General features: G+C 28.3%; 1 protein-coding gene across 1 annotated transcript in view; it reads left to right on the top strand.

Annotated features, from left to right (window-relative positions):
* Positions 1–279: 279 nt before the first annotated feature.
* LOC122509814 (translation elongation factor 2) overlaps positions 280–12520 on the top strand; it is a 30189-nt gene continuing 17948 nt past the window's right edge. Inside the window, exons 1-9 of the mRNA XM_043624068.1 lie at positions 280–436; positions 1220–1434; positions 4353–4546; positions 4624–4832; positions 4911–5144; positions 5477–5590; positions 9676–9822; positions 10130–10370; positions 12213–12380. Of these exons, the coding sequence (XP_043480003.1) occupies positions 434–436; positions 1220–1434; positions 4353–4546; positions 4624–4832; positions 4911–5144; positions 5477–5590; positions 9676–9822; positions 10130–10370; positions 12213–12380 (1525 nt within the window). The 5' untranslated portion in view covers positions 280–433. The remainder of the gene's footprint in view (positions 437–1219; positions 1435–4352; positions 4547–4623; positions 4833–4910; positions 5145–5476; positions 5591–9675; positions 9823–10129; positions 10371–12212; positions 12381–12520) is intronic.

Raw genomic sequence — 12520 nt, 5'->3', positions numbered from 1 at the left:
AACAAATTTCAATTGTCGAAACGTGTTCCAATTTTCGCGCGTGAAGTCGATAAGGTAGGGAACAACACTTGAAAGGCGAACATGAAACCGGAAGTGGAGCTATTTGCTCGGTCCCGTAATAAAAAATTCATAAAACTGCATTCTTGGAATAATATTCCATCTTTTTTTCTGATAATGGTATAATGTAGAAGTAGAAATAAAAAAAAGTATATTTCACGTGAATGGAAGTTGCGCGCGCATCACAAGCTGCGTAGATGGTATTTTATTTTGTGTCCACGCGACGCAAGCAAATAGAGTGCAACGCCCTCTGTCTTAAGATCACACGAAGCAAAGGATTTGTTCCTTCAGAATCCTGTTCTTTCCCAGGGAGTCCGCCATTGTTGGCGCACGTATTATTTTCTGAACAGGCTACGATAATCGGACAACATCCAAAATGGTATGTAATATAAAAAAACAGTTTTTCTCTCATCGCAATCCGTGCAGTGCTTAAAGTGTGAATTTCCATATATTTAATGTTCACGACAAACACAACGAATTTGATAAAAGGAAAACTGTTGGATTGCCTCGGATTGCGCAACTTGGCTTGTGCCCGAAAGTTTTTTGCATGTTCCTGATGATTTATATGTTTTAAAAACAATGCTCGTGATTATCATAAAATATTATTTTAATGTGTCGAAAAAAACCGCGTATTCATAATGACATTACCAGTCGAAATATGTCAATTTTTGAACTTGTCGAAAAAACGTGTCATGGTGCTGCTTCTCATTACTCCGCATTTGCTTTGCATATCGTGATTATAATGATCATGCGGTACACTTTTTTCCTGTATACACGTGAAAAAAGAAAGAAGATATTACATAGTGAAAAATGTTATCAATTTTTTTTTCGTAATTACGTGAAGTATGGATTGTTTTATGGACTCTATTTCACAATATGGTATCATCTGATCACAATGATTCATTTTATTCTATTTGTAAATTTCTCCCCAATTCTGACTTTTGGTTTTTATTCTTACCCCCTTCGTTTTATATTCGGATAGTTTCGAATATAATTTATATTTTGTCGGAAATTTTTCTTTTTTTTTTTCTCTAGACATAACCTATAAATTTATTGGAATTAAACTTAAAAGAGCAGAGGATTGCGAGAAAAGGAATGTAGATAAAATATAGATAACTTGAATGATTTCGGAGGAATCTTTTTAACATAATTTTCTCTTTAGGTGAACTTCACAGTAGACGAGATCCGTGCGATGATGGACAAGAAGAAGAACATCAGGAACATGTCCGTCATTGCCCACGTCGATCATGGAAAATCAACACTGACTGACTCCCTCGTGTCCAAAGCCGGTATTATTGCTGGTGCCAAGGCTGGTGAGACGCGATTCACTGATACTCGCAAAGATGAACAGGAACGTTGTATCACGATCAAATCAACGTAGGTATTTTTATTACTTCTTTTCTATTTCCAAATTTTTAATTTACTTGTTTTATCAATAGAAATTTCAAAGATGAATTGAATGGAGAGAGAAAAACGGATCTTCTTTGTTTTTTATTTTCGGAGTCAAAATAATTATTAAATTATTAATCAGGGTTGCCACAGGTCAGGGATTTTTATTGGAGTACTGGAAAAAATTGAATTTTCAGGCTTTACAGTCGGTCCACTATTTCCCTAAAAGTCCCTTTTTTTAAATTTTGGCCCCTAAACGTGTACCCTATTTTGAAAATTTCCCCTATTTTTTTCGTCGCAGGAAATCAATTATTTTCAATATTTTTTAAGTAATTCTGCAAAAGAATTCAATTATCTTGATAAATAGATAAATTGAATTCAATTGTTTTCAAACATTATTATTTAAATTCTTCTCAGGAATTCAATTATTTTAAAAAAATGTAATAAAATTCTTCAAAAAGTTTTCAACTAATTCCAAAAATCGTTATAAAATTCTTTAATATATAATAAATATCATTAAAATTTTAATTAAATTCCTTAAAAGAAATTAAATATTTTCAAAAGTTGTTAATACAATTCTTCGTAAAAATTAAATTTTAAGAAACATTCAGTATTATTTATTTTTATATTTAAATAATTGATTTCTCGTAGAATTAAATTATTGTAATGTTTTTTTTTACTTTTAACTAACAATTTTGTAGAATTAATTTTTTTGAAAAAGTTTAATTGAATAATAATTGAGGCCTTGGATCCAATAACTCGCCCGACGCTCGAAGGCACGCGCTAATAGCAGTCGGGTAGCAGTGAGTGGCCCAGAGGCGCTCACTGCTCACTGACTGGAAGTTGCGCGTTCCTCCGTGCGTCGGGCGAGTTATTGGATCCAAGGCCTCAATTGATGTTATTGTCGATATCTTTATGTTTTATAATAATATTCTTATGAGTTGTTCAATATGAAAAGGTTTGAATTTGAAATTTTTGAACATCTTAATTCCAATGAAAAAAAATTATTACATTTTTATTTTAAATAAAACTATTGATGTTTTCGAATAATTTTACTTTTGAAGAAATTTGTAAATAAATTTAATAAAACATTTTTTTTTAGTATCTATCTATAAATAAATTATATTTTTATCTTTATTTAAGCAATTTTTATGGTCCCCTAAAAGTCACCTATTTTTTAATTTTCAGTCCCCTATTTCCCCTAAAATACTTTTTAGGGGCACTGTGAAGCCTGAATTTTTGATATGTTACAAATAATTACAAATTTTCAATTATTTTTAATAAATTTAACAAAATTTCTTTAGAAGAATTCAATTATTTTTAGTAGAATTTTTAGTAAATTCCTGGAAAAAATTTCAAGTTTCTTCCAAAGAATTATTAAATTCTTTATTAAATAATAAAATTCGTTCCAAAAATTCAATTATTTTCAAAAATTTTAATAAAATTCTTGCAAAATTTTTAATAAATTTCAAAAATTTTCCTCAATTCAATGATTTTCAAAATCTATTATTTTAATAAAAATTTTCAAAAGAATTAAATTATTTTCAAAAAATGTTGATAAAAGTCTAAGCAAACATTAAATTATTTTCATAAATAATAAGAATTTCGCAGGAATTCAGCTATTAACAAATTTTTTGTATAAATTTATTCGCAATAATTCAATTATTTTCATAATTAATAAATTTTTTTACAGAGATTCAATTATTTTCATGAATAAATAATAGAACTCATTATAGAATTTCAATTATTTTTAATACAATTATAATCGAATTACTCGAAAAATATAATTTTTTCTTGAAAATTTTATTAAAATTCGTCGGAAAAATCCAATTATTTAAAAATTTGTTTATAAAATTCTTTATAAGAATTCAATTTTGAGAAACATTCATTTATTCAATAAATTATCTATTTTTGTATTTAAAATATTTAATTTTCGTAGAATTTTCTAATAAAAATTGATTTAAAAATGAATTTCAGTTAAAATTTTAGATAATAATTGAATTTTGAATAGGTTTCAAATTGAAATCTTTGAAAATTTTAATTTTTCACACTTTTAACTAACAATTCTGTTGAATTCATTTTTTTAAAAAAGTTTAATTCAAGTTTTTTTTAAAATTATTTGAAATTTTTATTTTCTAAATATTTAATTGAAGAATTTTCAAATAATTGAAATTTCGTAAAATTGAGAATAATGGAATGCTTTTAATAAATTTTTACTACATTTTTTAAAAATAATTGAAATCCTGTAAAGAATTTTATTATTTATGAAAATAATTGAATTCTTGCAAAAAATTTTTGAAAATAATTACATTATTCGAGGAATTTCTTTAGAATTGTATTAAAAATAATTGAAATCCTATGAAAAATTTTATGATTTATGAAAATAATTAAATTCATGTGAAAAATTTTATTACTTGCAAAAATAATTAAATACTTGCAAAGGGATACCTATTATTAAAATTTTTGTAAATAATTTAATTTTTTTTTGAAAAATTTTATGCTTATTTAAATTATTATAAATTGTTGAATATCATAAAGGTTTGAATTTGAAATTTTTTGACAATCTTAATTCCTATGGAATAATAATATCTAATTATTAAATATTTATTTAAAAAAGAATTAATTATTTTTTAAAGTGAATCAGAATATTCTTTAGGGTCAGGGAAAAAGAGAAAATTTTGTCTGGAAATCAGGCAAAAGTCAGGGAAAAGGAAAATAAAATTTTTGCAGCAACCCTGATTAAAAAAATTTGTCTTCTGAAAAATTGAAAAATAGAAAAACGTGTTTTCTCGAGTATTCTTTGAATCGGAGATTTATTTTTAAAAAAGGGGGTGTCAACGATTCCTCTAGTTGTTCGGCCCTCGATAGTTAGCAAAATAACTGAAAAAATTGATTTCTCTCATTAGCGCAATTTCTATGTTCTTTGAACTGGACGAGAAGGATATGGCTTTCATTACCAATCCGGATCAACGTGATAAAGAGGAAAAGGGTTTCCTTATTAATCTTATTGACTCACCTGGACACGTAGATTTCTCCAGTGAAGTAACAGCGGCTCTTCGTGTCACTGATGGAGCTCTCGTTGTCGTCGATTGTGTTTCTGGTAAATTTTCTATTATTTTGAAAAATAATTATTTTTTGTCCTCTATGGAATTCTAATGGAAATTGTCCATTTTTCAGGTGTCTGTGTACAAACGGAAACTGTCTTGCGTCAAGCTATTGCTGAACGTATCAAGCCAGTTCTTTTCATGAACAAAATGGATCGTGCTTTGCTTGAACTTCAGCTTGAAAGCGAAGAACTCTATCAAACTTTCCAACGTATTGTTGAGAATGTTAACGTTATTATTGCCACCTATTCCGATGACAGCGGTCCAATGGGTGAAGTTCATGTAAGTATTTACTTTTTTTTCAATTTCCTGTAGAAAGATTTATTCTTTCTATTCATAATAATTTTTATTTTTCTAAAGGTCGATCCAAGCAAAGGATCCGTAGGTTTTGGATCCGGTCTTCACGGCTGGGCTTTCACGTTAAAACAATTCTCCGAAATGTATGCCGAGAAATTCAAGATCGACGTAGTCAAATTAATGAACAGACTTTGGGGAGAGTCGTTTTTCAATCCGAAAACAAAGAAATGGATGAAGCAGAAAGAGCCTGACAACAAACGTTCATTCTGCATGTACGTTTTGGATCCAATCTATAAGGTGCGAAATCTCTTGATCAACTATTGACATTCTCTTGAAACATTTTTTTCCCATTTTCTTTCTTCTGGCACAATAGCGTCATTCTGAAGTGAGTTTTATTGGCTTTTCGAAACTGATAAACTTGCCTGGACAGTGTTGACAGTGCGCAAACAGAAGGAGATTAAAATTTAGAGACTGTGTTTCAAAGTTACCACTGAACCTCTATCTTTATGTTCGTTAGTGAAAAACTGCGATACAGATTCGACAAAAGTTATTCAAATTTAAAAAAAAATTTAATGGTTTGCTTTGTAATTTATTAAATCACTCGTTAATTAACTGTTCTTTTTTTGTAGGTGTTCGATTGTATAATGAATTACAAGAAAGAGGAGACCAAGAGTTTACTCGATAAATTAGGCATCACTTTGAAGAAAGAGGATGAGGACAAGGATGGCAAATCCCTCTTGAAGGTATTTTTTCAATATTTCAATTATTTGTCACTGCTAATATTTTGTATTAACTCAATAACTGCACTGAGAAAACTGGAGTATTGGACTAAACATCTGGAGGGACAAATCGTTCATATTTGAGAGTTAGCTATTGGATAACAATACAAATGGTCAAATACACCATTGACAGATATTCGTGCCATTTCTCTAACAGAGAGACAAATTAACCATCTTGAGAAATCCCTTCCTTATCCGGCGCGAAATGAATAAATGGCAACCTAACCCCTAAATGAAATACATAAAATGTCAGAAAAATAATTTCGCGCGCATCAGATCGTACACATTTTCTGCGCAACTTTTAACCCTCAGATATAATGTGAGAGAATATACAAGTAGATTTCCATTATCAATTCAAAATTTATTTTAGAAGGACTATTTAACTCTCTTCATAAGCAAAGGAAACATACACTTTTTGAACCTCTGAATTTGACTCTCCAGTTTTCTCAGTGTGAGTTATCCAGATAATTAAATCCAGATCTCAGTTCTCGGATATTATAACATTTTCGACTATTTTCAAAAAATGCGACTTTTTTCGACTTATTTTCAAAAATTACGACTTTTTCGACTTTTCTTCCGAATATTGCAATAATTTTTAGTATAAAATGCAAATTATTTTCGAAATTTACAATTGAAAAGAGTTTCAATAAATATTGAAATTTTGTAAAATTTAATTAAAAATAATTGATTTTTTTTAAAGTGTTTTTTAAAAATTTATGAAAATCAACATTTGCAGACTATTAATTGCAAATTTTGAAAATAATTGAAATTAAATTCCTCGGAAAAATTTAATTTTTAAAACAATTTTTAATATATTTCGAATCAATTCAATTGTTTTCTAAAATCTTAATAAATCCTTCGAAACAATTCAATTATTTTTATAAATGGTAAAATTCTCATAGAGATATTATAAATATCAAGCGGACGCATACATGCAAACCATCCCCACTCTATTTATACTATCTCTATGAAAATTCTTCGCAAGAATTCAATTATTTTTATAAATAGTAAAATTCTTTGATGGAATTCAATTATTTTCAAAACATAATATTTAATTGAATTTCTCGGAAGAATTAAAATATTTTCAAATATTTCCATAAAATGCAATTATTTCCTAAAGTTTTTAATAATTTCTTCGAAACAATTTAACTATTTTTATAAATTACTACATAAATTTTCAAAATTTACAATAAAAAAAAGTTTCAATAATTGAAATTTTGTAAAATTTGAAAATAAACTTTAAAAGAATTTTAATTGCAAATTTGAAAATTACTAGCTACAAAAAAATTATATTAAAATATTTTTGATAAAAATAATTTTTTAAATTTTTGCATTCTAATTTTTTTAAATTCAATTATTTTCAATATTTTTAAATACAAATTTCTAAGAATTCAAATACATACAAAAAATAACATTAAAATTTTTTACAATTATTTTTAACATTTTAACAACATATGACTTTTCTAGATTTATTAAAATTTTGGAAAAATCGCGTTTATGTTAAAAATTAAAATTCTTTAAAAATTCAATTATGTTTTTAATAGAATTTACCAAATTTCAATTGTTTAGAAATTTTTCAATTCTATATACATAAATTGAAAAACTATTATCTTTCATAAATTATTTTTAAAATATTTTTGAATAATTAATTTTAAGAATTTCTTTATTATAATTTTTTGAAAATTAATTAATAACTTAAAAAACATGAGACAGAATCATTATAAAGAACTGAATTTTTGTATTTAAATAATAAATCTGTTTATATTGTGGCCTATAGGTCACAATATATAAACAGATTTATTTGACAAAAATTAAGATCATGAAAACATTCTAAGTTGTATTTAAATAATTAAATTCTCTAAGAACTTTCGGAAAATTATTAAATATAATTGATTTCGAGAAGAAGTTTGATGAAAAATTGTAGAAAATAATTGAATTTTAACCCTCCGTCACACACCTAGGGTGGGATTCCCTCTACGGTTTCAGTATTTTTTAAATAACTTTTGTTTTCCTCATTGCAAAATAAAATCAGTTTCTATACACTGAGAGAAGTTAAGCGCAGCATCTGTACTTTGACGTACAGCAGCGGCACATAATGAGGGTACTGTGCTCTATTCAGCATCTGTGCTTAACTTCTCTCAGTGTACCTTTCGACAATTTACTCCTCAACACATTTATAAAAAAACATTTAGTTTAAACATAATTAATATTTAATTATGAAGCTTCAAAGCCAGAAAAAACTCGAAAAAGTGAGGTTATGCAGGGTGGCCGAATTTTTAAAAATTCTTTAAAAGTCAGGGAATTTTGATCGAAAAAAACCACAAATTAAAAAACTTTGATACTTAAATGTCAATTCAGTTTTTTATTTAGACGTTTTTATAATATAGCTCATTATAATGGTGCCGTCACATTTTTTATAAGTTTGAACCTTCTTACGGACATTTCATTGTAGAATATTAAATAATTCAAAAATTTGTTAGTCAGGGAAAAGTCAGGGAATTTTGAAAATAAAATTTTGCGGCCACCCATGGTTATGTTAAATAAAAAAATCAAAGTTTTCAAAACATTTTTTGTTCCACGGTTGGTTAATGACAAAATTATATTATAAATATAATTAAAATAAATTATTTAATGATTTTTTTGCTTATTTGTTAATGTTACATTATATTTACATGTAAAGTGTAATTCCTTCGAAGATGTGCATTCGTGTAATTAATTTTTATTTTTGAGACCGAAAATTAATTTTATTAATTTTATAATTTAGAATAATTTACTACATATTTGTAAGTTTGTGTTAAAACTAAATTTTTGTTGATTCCTTTGTTTATGTTGTAATGTCGCTTATTTTACAATGTGGTGAGGGATTCCCTCTAAACGTGTGTAAAGTCGTAATTTTTTCTAAGGTGTGTGACGGAGGGTTAAGAGAATTAAAGTTGCAATTTTTAGAAGTTATTAAATTTCAGAAGGTTTTAAATAGAAATTTTTTAAATTTTATTCCCGTATGAAAACAAACAAGAAGTATTTAAATATTTATTTAACGAAATGATTCAAGTTTTAAATAATTAAATTTAGAAATCAGTGAAAGATCAGAAAAATAAAAAATAAAATTTTTGTGATGACTTTTTCGACTTTTTTTTCTATTTTAAATCGACTAAAGCGACTTTTTTTTGCACCTTAAAGTCGAACCGAGGCCTGAGATCTGAATTTAATCTAGATTATATTTTTCAAGTTTCTGAAGTTAGCCACGACGCTTAGCGTCGAAAACTATTGCTCGCAGTTTTTAAAGGCGAAAAAACCACTATTTTCACTTTTATTCACCTATAGTAGTAAATTATTTTCCGGTCCCTTTTTTTAACGTAAAAGTATTTTGAGACCAGTTTTTTCGTTTTTGTGAAAAAAAAACGTTTTCGACGCTTAGGGTCATAGAGTTATTAGAATAGAGTGCGCAAGCGACCAAAATGTTTCTTAGGCGCATAGACGGAGACAGCCATACGAAAAGAAGACCCCTTTCCTTTCTTTCTCTAATAACGCATGCGCGATAGTGAAACAGCTGATGCATCGAAACAACTGTTGCTTGCTTGCAATTATATTTTTCTTTTATTTACATGACAAATAAACAAATAAATAATTTAAAATAAATTTAAAATTAAAATAAAACATTTATAATATTTAAAACAATTTTTCATGCGATCTTTTTAGACAAAAACCTAACCAAAAACTTTCATTCTTGCACATGCGCCAATAAACAAGGTAAGAAAAGGGGTCTACTTTCATGCTTTTGTCTCTTTCTATGCGCCTAAGAATGCCTCTCACGGTAAAAGGTATAACTCGAGCACTCTATTCTAATAACTCTATGCTTAGGGTCGACGCCAACTTCAGGGAGTTTTCTTTCCTTAGTCTAAATGATGAATGTTCTAAAATATTTTCTGACACCTCTTCTGACTCGTTGTGAGGGAGTTTTTATGAACGTTAACTGAAATTTATTGACAAATATTCTCTAATTAAAATAGTGTTCGCTTCCAGTAGTTTTAAAATGGAATTTTTTGTAGGTTGTCATGAGAAGTTGGCTCCCAGCTGGTGAGGCACTTCTTCAGATGATTGCCATTCACTTACCATCACCTGTGACTGCTCAAAAATACAGAATGGAAATGTTGTACGAGGGTCCTCATGATGATGAGGCCGCCGTTGCTATCAAGGTAAATTCTAAAATTTTATATAAACAAATTTTTTTTTACCTTTTTCTCCAATTTCAGACTTATGTCTTTAAATTTAATCAAAATGAAAAAAATGTTATTCTTTTATCTTTTTATACCTTTTTTACCTTCAATTTTAGACTTCTGTCGTTAAATTGATTTATAAAATGATGATTGTTCTTCACAGACCTGTTCTGAATTGTAATGAAAGACAGTTAAGAACGGCCAACTGACGATTTATTTAGAGTAGAAAAAATTGAATTAATTTTCGAACCTTTGTAGTAATTTCTTTCTTTTTCTCCTCTTTTAGAATTGTGATCCAAATGGACCACTCATGATGTACATCTCGAAAATGGTACCGACATCCGACAAAGGTCGTTTCTATGCGTTCGGTCGTGTGTTCGCTGGAAAAGTATCAACTGGCATGAAGGCACGTATCATGGGACCCAATTTCCAACCAGGAAAGAAGGAAGATTTATACGAGAAGGCCATTCAGAGAACTATCTTGATGATGGGTCGTTATGTCGAAGCCATTGAGGATGTTCCATCTGGTGAGTTTCTGTTTTTATGCTCCAATTATTACGCGCTCCGAAGAAAGGTAACTAAAAATTCTGTTATTAATGTTTTCATTTTCTCTTAAGTTTCAATTTAATTGTGTAAAAATGAGTTTTTGTTAATTATTCAATTTTACAATTAGAGAAAAATGTAAATTTTCAGATTTGATCTCTTTCTGTATTTTTATCCCCAAAATCGACAACTTTTTTGCTTACCGACCTTTCTTCGGAGAGCAGGCTTCACAGTCTGTCCCCTATTTCCCTAAAAGTCCCCTTTTTTCAATTTTGGCCCCTAAACGTACCCTATTTTGAAAATTTCCCCTATTCTTAATACAATTCTTCGTAAAAATTAAATTTTAAGAAACATTGCAATATTATTTATTTTTGTATTTAAATATTTGATTTCTCGTAGAATTAAATTATTGTAATGTTTTTTTGTACCTACTTTTAACTAACAATTCTGTAGAATTAATTTTTTTGAAAAAGTTTAATTGAATAATAATTGATGTTATTGATTTAAAGTAGAATTTTAGTTAAAAATTCTAGAAAATGTTAATTGAATTGAAATGATAAAAATAATTTTGAAGAAATTACAGTAACAATAGTCTTATAATAATAAACTAATGATTTTGTAACTCGGGCATCTTTATGTTTTATAATAATATTCTTATGAGTTGTTCAATTTGAAAAGGTTTGAATTTGAAATTTTTGAACATCTTAATTCCAATGAAAAAAAAATGATTTGATATTTATTTTAAATAAAACTATTGATGCTTTCGAATAATTTGACTTTTGAAGAAATTTGTAAATAAATTTAATAAAACATTTTTTTGAGTATCTAATACATAATTTTGAGAGTGAATCAGAATATTCTTTAGGGTCAGGGAAAAAGTGAAAGTTGTGTTTGGAAATTTAGGAAAAGTCAGGGAAAAATAAAGTTAAATTTTTGCGGCAACTCTGTATAAATAAATTATATTTTTATCTTTATTTAACCAATTGTTATGGTCCCCTAAAAGTCCCCTATTTCCCCTAAAATACTTTTTCTGTATCCCTTTGCCGAAAGTACTGTCTTCCCGGTCTGATTTGGCTCCGGGAATAGCGACTTTTGTGGCCGGCTCGACAGACCCAACGAGCGCTCTGATTGGTTACAAGAATTTCAACACACGTACATGTTAGCATAGCAACCACACAGAAACGTTACTTACAGAGCTCACGTTTTGAAAACAACTGACAGTCATCAAAATAATGCATGAAATTTCTTATTTTCTTTTTTTATTTTTTAATTATTTTAATATATATTTGTAAAAGAAAATTTCTTGTTTACTATTTTTTAAATTTTACTTCCAATTATTTTTTACTTATAATTTTTTTTTCATGCCCGCCCCGACCAGCTAAGTCTCGGCTTCGCCTCGACTTTGCAAAAGTCGGGCGGGCAACTTATTGAGCTATTTTATTATTCAAACAATAATTATTTAACGTACTTTCGGCTGGGGATACAGAAAAATTGTATACGACACACGGCCAGAAATTTGGATACCCTAGCGAGCGTGATATATAAAGCCTCGGCTTCGCCTCGGCCTTATATATCACGCCGGCCAGGAAATCCAACTTTCTGGCCTAGTATCGTAATATACTATTTAGGGACACTGTGAAGCCTGGGAGAGTCACAAATGTAAATAGTTTAATAGTAAATTTAAAGTGATGAGATTACACAGACCTGTCCTGAAAGGAATGAACGATAAATTAATAATCCTCCTGATAATTGAATACAATTGATTTTTTAAATTGATTTTTTAAACTTTTGAATATTATTTCTAAATGCTATCCTTTCGTTTTTAGGTAACATTTGCGGTCTCGTTGGTGTTGATCAATTCTTGGTGAAAACTGGAACCATCACGACATACAAGGAAGCGCACAATATGAAAGTCATGAAATTCTCCGTCTCACCTGTCGTTCGTGTTGCAGTTGAGCCCAAAAATCCAGCTGATTTACCCAAATTAGTCGAAGGTAAATATTGCTACAGACAGAAAATTAAATTATTTTTAACACAATTTAAAAATATCGACATGATGAAAACATTTTTTGAGCACTGGGTTATGATTAAACAGTGATTATCGTTGACACCTGATTTCGATTGATTTTTAACA

Source organism: Leptopilina heterotoma, unplaced genomic scaffold, assembly GCF_015476425.1.
Source record: "Leptopilina heterotoma isolate Lh14 unplaced genomic scaffold, ASM1547642v1 Lhet_63, whole genome shotgun sequence".
Lineage (NCBI taxonomy): Eukaryota > Metazoa > Arthropoda > Insecta > Hymenoptera > Figitidae > Leptopilina > Leptopilina heterotoma.
The sequence above is the reverse complement of the archived record's forward strand: the minus strand, read 5'-3'. Positions and strand labels throughout refer to the sequence as shown.